The 8,296-nt window shown below is 30.7% G+C and overlaps 1 protein-coding gene across 1 annotated transcript; it reads left to right on the top strand.

Annotated features, from left to right (window-relative positions):
- The first annotated feature begins 450 nt into the window (after positions 1-450).
- Positions 451-2,426, top strand: LOC127700603 (pyruvate dehydrogenase [acetyl-transferring]-phosphatase 1, mitochondrial-like). The gene has a single exon (XM_052204153.1). It carries the CDS (start codon positions 513-515, stop codon positions 2,025-2,027), a length of 1,515 nt encoding a protein of 504 aa, XP_052060113.1. The 5' UTR covers positions 451-512; the 3' UTR covers positions 2,028-2,426.
- The last annotated feature ends 5,870 nt before the right edge of the window (positions 2,427-8,296 follow it).

The raw sequence follows: 8,296 nt of genomic DNA, 5'->3' as shown, positions 1-8,296 counted from the left end.
CGCGTAACGCCATTCTTATATTTATGAATTACCCTAGGCAAAAACAATGAATTGCACTGTTAGTTAAGGAAACAATATTTTGTTTTTGTTTCAATAAATTCTTCTAAAGAAAGTTGAAAATCTTTGTTTTGATTACCTTAAAGCTGGAAACAGAATATCTATATATGTTCCTGCTTAAAGTTTGTATATTGTGCATCATGATAAAAGTAAATACAAACTTCAACATATTCTTGATAATGATCAAAAGGTACATCCCGATTTTTTTAAAAATGATTATTTTCTTCATCTATCAGTATAATGAAATAATGAAAATGATTAATATAGATTTCTTGACGATATTTGTTTTCTTGTCACTAAATATAATCGTCTTGTCGGCAATTAGTGAGACCCGTTAGTTCTAATCAGTGATTAGCTACCGCATTCTCCAGTTAAAGGGAGACTAACCCCCGAGTAAGTTTTACAAGCGGTCGAAAGGACAAGATTGAGTGGTCAGATGTTTTGTGGAAAACAGGATGCTAAGAACTTTTCCTTTGAAGAGGATTGACATAGGCTTAAAGAAAAAAGTCTTCCCACAAAACTTTGAACAAGTTCATACGAAAGGACAAATTGAAAGCGTTAGAAGATTTTTCTTAAAATTTAAACAGAAGCATGGGTATTTAAGTAATTCAGACGTCGCATTGTTGACTCGAAAACAAGTCTCATCGATATTGAAAATAAACGAAGTTTCAGTGGATGCAGATGGCCCTATTAAAAACTTTGAAGTGAATAAATTACCAGCAAATAAACCGATAGAAGATCGTGACACGGTAGCAAAGTTGACTCATGGAGAAAAAAACAAGTACATTTTCGGAGTTTATGATGGACATGGTGGTAGTTCATGTTCTCAAGCTCTCAGTGAACGTTTATTTAACTATATTTCAGTCTCAATGTCAACACAAGACATTTTGAAAGACATTGCATGTGAAAACCATGGACATGACAAACTTGTAGACTGGTATCCTTATCAGTCACAGTACTTCAATCATGAGCTTGATCAAATATACAAGGATAACTTGGCTAAATTTGCCAAAGAAACATTAGCAAACTTTGAAGAATGCTCAGTAGAAGAACATTTGCGGCATGCTTTTCTCCGTCTTGATCATGACATCATGTCAGAATGCTTGCCAGTAGGTCATGACTTAAGCATAAATGATCAAGCTTTAGAAAATGGTTTGTCAGGGTCTTGTGCTTGTATTGCATTGGTTGATGATATAGATTTGTATGTTGCTAACACCGGTGACTGTAAAGCAGTTTTAGGAGTTGAAGTTGATAAGGACCATTGGAATACAGTAGAAATGTCACATGCACACACAGGTTACAACTCAAAAGAAGTGAGAAGAGTTTTAAACAGCCATCCCAATGAATCTTCCCATGTGATCAAAGGGGGTCGTCTCTTTGGCAGTTTAGCACCATTAAGGGCATTTGGAGACATGATGTATAAGTGGTCTGTTAAGGAACGTAATCAATATCTGAAACTTTTCAAGCAGCACCCTAATTTCAATGTATACAGTGAAGTTTTGATGCATGAACATTACATAACACCACCTTACCTGACAGCAGAGCCAGAAATCATTCACCGTAAATTAACTCCTAAAGATAAATTTTTAGTTATTGCATCAGATGGTCTGTATGACATGATTCCGCCTGAAAAAGTTGTCAAACTGGTAGCAGGACATATGGAAGGAAAACAGGTACTGGTGGATCCAAATTTTGATATTAAGGGTCGCACTATAAAAGAAATCAATCAACGTCTCAGACAAAGAAAATCTCATCTGTCTAATGTGCCAACTGATGACAATGTTGCGACACACTTGATGAGAAATGCTCTGGGTCCAGAACATGGAAGACTGTCGACTATGTTGTCTTTGCATGATGATATTGCAAGAAGCTATCGTGATGATATTTCTATAATTGTAGTTTTCTTTGACACAGATTATGTGAAAAATTTCTATGTAGAAGCTGAACGTGATATAGATTGTATAGATTGAGGTGTGAATGATAAGTTTAAAAGATCAGTAGTTTATTTGTGGCACTAGCTTTCGATTGTTAAAGAACAAAATCAGTTGAGGATAAATTTGAGACCTAACTACATGTATGAATGTAAAAAAAAAATAGTTCCCCTAATTAAATTGAGATGGGTTTTTTTAAATGTTTTTTTCCCATTTAACTGGACTGTTAAACATTGTTTGGTGTGACAGTGTTAGACCAAGTAAATTGTACACTACTAATTTTTGATAAGAAATTAAACATTTTTGAAAAAATTTCATGATGTACAAGCTTTTCATTTGAACATGCTGATGTTTATCACAGGGCTGTTTTCGTGGTTGCTAGAATTGGGCATACATGTATATGGTTTCAAATATTTTTTAGATATTTTTGAATGCATACAATGTATGATGTTCATGCACATGTGTACAGTGTACCTACATGTAACATACACAAATTTGCATGTATTTCCTTTATTTTACAATGTAGATAAGTTTCAAAGAATGATTTATGGCCATCATGATCATCATAATACATGATCATGGTAATCATTAATATGACTAAGGCTTTACAATTGTAATAATTTTTTGTAAGCCACAAAGCATTGCAAAGTGTACAACTCCTTATAATATATGTTTTTATATAGTCCAGATTTATTTTAATATGAAAATATGAATGGAAGTTTTGGTTAAGAAACCCTCTTTTTCTTTATATTTCTTGTATATTCATGCATGTACATTGTATATATATATATTATATATATACAGTACACACAGAGAGGACATATTCTCATACTCCCAACACTGATTCTGGTGTAACACAGTGTCACACTGTGAAACACAGATTTCTCTCCCAAAAAACTCCAAGTAATTACTCCCATCTGGGAGGATTTTATGACTTGTTGATTGCAGGTAAAAGTAATAAAAATCAACAAAGCATGACTATGGTCTGACATTGACAGGTAATTACAGGTCAACTATTCTAATTACTTCATCCTATTGAAATATATCTTTAAGTTTTATTTCTGAAATAATTTAAAAGGTAATGAAATGAAATTTTAAAATTTATATAAAATATGTATTGATATTTGTTTTTGTTTATCTTATAAGATTGGAAAATTATTAACTTTCTTACATCATTTGTACATTATCAAGAATGACTAGTTTTATTTGTAGTCAGGTTATAAAAAATATTTAATGATAAAAACAAATATAAATGTCTGAAAAAAAATTGAAATTTTAGAATTCCTCCATTAGTTTACATTTAAATCTAAAAGAAAGATTGAATAAATTCAGTAAAACATGTCTTAAATTCCAATAATTATAATCATCTTATATAAACATGTGACATTTTAATATTTTCTATATAAATTTGATGTACTTCAAATTTTACAAATCATTTCAATGTGACTGCCATTTAATGACAGGAAACTTAAGAAATGTTTATTGAAGTCAACAACTACTGGCACACTTCAAAGGTAATTATAGCAATAAAAATCATGGTGTTGGGAGGAAAGACACCAAGGTAATAAACAATTAAGGAGTTTTAGGGAGGAATTACTCCAAGTTTCTCCCAATTTCCTCCAAAGATTTGGAGAGAGTTGCTGGAGTTTCTTGGTGTGACACCAAGTTTTTACACAGTGTTTGGAGTATGAGAATCAGTACTCTCTGTGTGTACTGTATATAGCTTTTGATAAATGGGAAAATCATTTGAATCGAAAGAATTTAAGTACAAGATGGACAGTGCCATTAGGTACTAAAGACTGCCTTAATGTACTAACGGTTTCATTACTTTTTATATTTTTCACCCCCCTCTCCTCAAATTAAAGCAAGGAGTTACAAAAATGTACATCAGAGTTATTCCCATGCTCAGTGAAGTGGCAAGGATAATGAGCTGTTTGTCTTATGTGCATAATGTCAAGAAAAGTCTCATCAACAACAAAACAATTAAGAAAATATTTAAATGATATACCGGTACATGTACATGTAGGTATAGTTTATACATGTAATGATGTATACAAGTGCACTACAACTTCATGTACCATATATGCAATAGATACATGTAATGATATATATACGATATGTAACTGCTTGTAATAGTCCATAGTCTTCTACTGTATATTTGTCATTTATGTACTACATGTAAGGGGAAGTTAACGTTTTCTCTTTTTTTTAATTAGGATAAGAAACTGAACTATAGTAATAGTTATGAAACTGCACATATATTTCCTATGGCATATTGGTTAGAACAGTGTTAGTTTATATTATTTTTACATATCCACAAGACAGAGGACCAATAATACAATCTCTCACTAAGACAAGACTGATATTATCTTGTCTTTTACTCCTGTCAGCACAGCTTTTATGTACTTAATATTCAATTTTATATACCAAACATTTTTGAAGTTTCAAAACAATTAATTACATGTAATTTAAAAATAAATGGAGGAATAAGAACAGCCTTTTTGGAATAATGGTACATATATATAAATGATCAATTTCTTATCCAATGTTTTTGCAGTTATATCTACAATGTAAGTTAAAAGGCTCAGGAGATTTAAAAAGTTGTCTGACAGAATAGTTTAAAGCAGAACAAATGTTCAACAGTGAAGATAGTTTTCACTAGCTATAAATGTTTCAGGAAGAATTCAAGCTGTTTTTTATTTATTACTATATCTTATTCAGGATTTTGAGTAGTTTTCTGATAAATGAGCATTCTATATTGACAATTTTCCAATATTTCACAGTAATGTATTTAACAATTATAACATATGTTTAATGTAATATAAATGTTAAATTTTGTTATTGTTTCAAAACTTGTTAAATTTAAGGGAAAATGATTACAGTGTACTGTATGCTTATAGTAGCAAACAGTACCAATTTTACCACACCAGATGCACCAGATGCACATTTCAACATAAAATGTCTCTTTAGTGATGCAAAACATTTGAAAATCCAAATTTTATTTAAAATGTGCCTGTGACAAAAAAGTTCATTTGCAATTGATGAAAAGTCATTTGACATGTTTGATGAGCTCAGCAAATCAACTGATTACTTTTAATGTCAGTGTATGACAATACCTACAGTTGCACTATTGTACTATACTCGATCCAAGTTTAACCATGCTACTTTTACTATTTTAAAGTCATATGAAACTTCTAATAAAAATAAAGTTGAAATTGTATTATATACTAACTTGAATGGCTAAATTTTACTATAAAACAAGTTTACGTAAACTTTCTTGTAAAAGAAAATCCTTTATATTATCAAAATCTTCATAAATGTACTGCTATTGAATTATTGCCTTCCCGTACACCTACCGGGTAATTCACTGATCTTTTCCTGTATGCAGTGACCTTAACTATGAGACCTCTCATTAGAATTTCAGCCACCGCACAGTGCAAGTGCAAGGGGAAAACTGTGATTAAAGAATGTAAACAAACATGCACTGGTAGGTAAATCGTAATGACTGATTCTCAAAGAACAAATTTAATACAACAAATCATTTAACAACTGTTAAGGAAAAGTTTAATTCAGCAAATGAGAACGTATGGAAAATATTAAAAAAATAATATGGGTCTATTCACTTATTTGTCAAGGGCTCCACATGCTCTGTGTTGATTGATTATCAGTGTCACGATCCGGTAAACTTCGGCAACAAACTAGTTTAGCATATAAGAATGCATTTGTTTAATAATTTCGATAAACATTAAAATTACAAGAAACTCGTTTCATATGACTTGCCAGATTCTGAAGCTTTTCCATATAAAATAGTCACAACAATACTTAACATTTATGTTGCTGCTGTCTAAGATTTTCCTTTGTTTATTGTTATATAAAGATGTGCAAACTATCATAAAGCGAAGAATTAATCAATAATTCTTATATAATTTACATTTAAATTACAAAAACCTGAATGTGATTAGTCAGTTAGAATATTTTCATTTGGTTTAAACTTTGATATAGCATGTTCTGAAACTACTTACGTAGCCTTTTAAAACACTATGTTGATTTCACTGTGATATATATTAATGAGGATACACATGAATGGAATCCTATGGTTCCAGGAATGTAAAGGTGGCTGGGGTGTCTTCCTCCATCTTGGATTTTGAAGTAGCAGATGACAATTGGTCTAGATCTTTAATGAAATGTGCAAATTTTGAGAGTTGTATGTAATTCATGTGTAAGACTTTTCATGTTAATATAGAAAATTATGTGTTTTATCATATTTACGACTGTATTTTCTAAAAAACAGAATGTTTTTGTTTGATTCATTTTTTTACAATTTTGCCACATAAGGGGAGGTAACTCCGATAGTAGGGGAGATAACTCAGAAAAAGTAATTTTTATAATAGAAAGTGTTGTGAATTTACCTATTTTAATATGTTGCAAGAAAACAAGTCCGGTGACCCCATTTTTTCTTTTCTGATTTGAAAGCATATTATAAGATCTATCTTATCACATCTTATCTTAAAATTCTATGGTGTAGTTTTCTTTTTATCACACAAAATTGGATTTCCATGCATCATCTATACAAAATTTGACAATTTTGCAGAACCTGTAGCGTGAAAAAAAGTCCGGTGACCCATACTTTTTATTATATTTTGGAAAAAAGCATGATAAAAACTACATTTTGACAAATTATTAAAAAATTCTATGGATTTTAATTAAGACCCCCCATCCACCTTAACTCGCAAACTTCACATATATTTTTCATAAATTTCATAGGGAAATGTTCTGGACTTTAATGGTGCTTAAACAAAAATGTTTCTACTGAATGGTGCTTAAACAATTATTTCCATAAATAAGTTGTGTATGCCAATGGCAGATCCAGAAATTTTCATAAGGGGGGCCCACTGACTGCCATAAGAGGGGACCCGCTTAGTCACGCTTCAGTGATTCCCTTATTTATCAACCACGAAATTTTTCCCATGAAAGGGGGGCAGGGCACCCTGGGCCCCCTAAATCCGCCTCTGTATGCATGAAAATTTAAAGTAGTTACCTTAGGGAGGCAAGAAACAGATTTTTTTTTGGCGTGACCATAAAGTTTTGATAACTGCTAAAATACATTAATTTACTACTATATTGTTTGAATAAGTATGTATGTGCTCAAACTCTCTTTTAACTCATTTAAATGCCTGTTTTGATGTTTTCAGTTTGTACGATAAAGAATTTCAAAATTCATGTCAACACCTTACATGGGGGAAATCCCCAATAAATCCTGCAAGTTGGCACAGATCTGAGTTTCTGTTATTTGAATCATAATGTGTGAGAAAATGTTTAAAAGCATTTATCTTTTTTTATGTTAGTTCTTTCAAATAATTTTCTTCTAAGATAATAAAGGATAAGTTATATTGTTTTCTGTAAAAATGCCAAACTAAATAAATGTCGAAATATAGACAAATATCAATCCTTTTCTGGAAAAATAAAATTTTCGAACAAAGAGGGGATAATTTCACTTTTTTTTCTTCTTCAAAATGTTTTTAGTTGAAAGACCTTTAAGTAAGTTTTCATGTTAATGGGTTAATGCAATTTAATCTTCAAGATTAGAAGTCAAACTTTGAAAATTATAGTGAAATAATGCAATTAATGGTGATAGAAAGCCATATATTCAACCAATGTCCGTGTATTTCAGATGGCTATTATAAGCAACATGGTGAAAAAAATGTGTTGAATTCTGAAAGGTGAATTAAGAAGTGCATTTATCTGCCCCTGCCACTGTAAAGTATGCCCAATGACATTCTTCATTTGTTTATTTTACATGATTTTGTTCAAATTTTTATTGTGTTAGTTTAATAGGTTTTTTTTATCAATTTTTACAGTGGTAGCGGTAAATTTGAATTTTTGAAATGTCTGTCGTTTTAGTAAGCAGTGTATGATGTTTTACAAAATACTCATTGAATATTTTTATAAGATAAATTAATTTTTGTTTCCATTTAGCATTATCCAATTTTGATTCTACATGTATTAATTTATTAGGGCATTATAATCTCTATAATTATACATGTAATTAATTTGACCATAAATTGTTTTGACTTCCAATTTCGTTTTTCGGTGTTGAAGTGAAATATGATAGTTAGTCAGATAAAGCTTTAAACATTTGAAAGATGAATATAGTCTTGTTTCCAAGACTTCTATTTATGTTTTATTTTTTTTTAAATTTCCCTAAATATTCAACGAATAAAAACACTGGAAGATTGAAAAAGTTTCTGTCCATCTGGATTTAAGATAAAAGAAGGTGGACCAAAATTACTTCTTTGTGAAATATGCAA

Source organism: Mytilus californianus, unplaced genomic scaffold (assembly GCF_021869535.1).
Source record: "Mytilus californianus isolate M0D057914Y unplaced genomic scaffold, xbMytCali1.0.p SCAF_5, whole genome shotgun sequence".
In the NCBI taxonomy this organism is placed as follows: Eukaryota; Metazoa; Mollusca; class Bivalvia; order Mytilida; family Mytilidae; genus Mytilus; species Mytilus californianus.
Note: the sequence above shows the minus strand (reverse complement) of the source record. Positions and strands in the feature narration are given on the sequence as shown.

Excerpts from the sequence above, each read along its gene's own strand:
- LOC127700603 (XM_052204153.1), top strand. The coding sequence starts at position 513 with ATGCTAAGAACTTTTCCTTTGAAGAGGATTGACATAGGCTTAAAGAAA.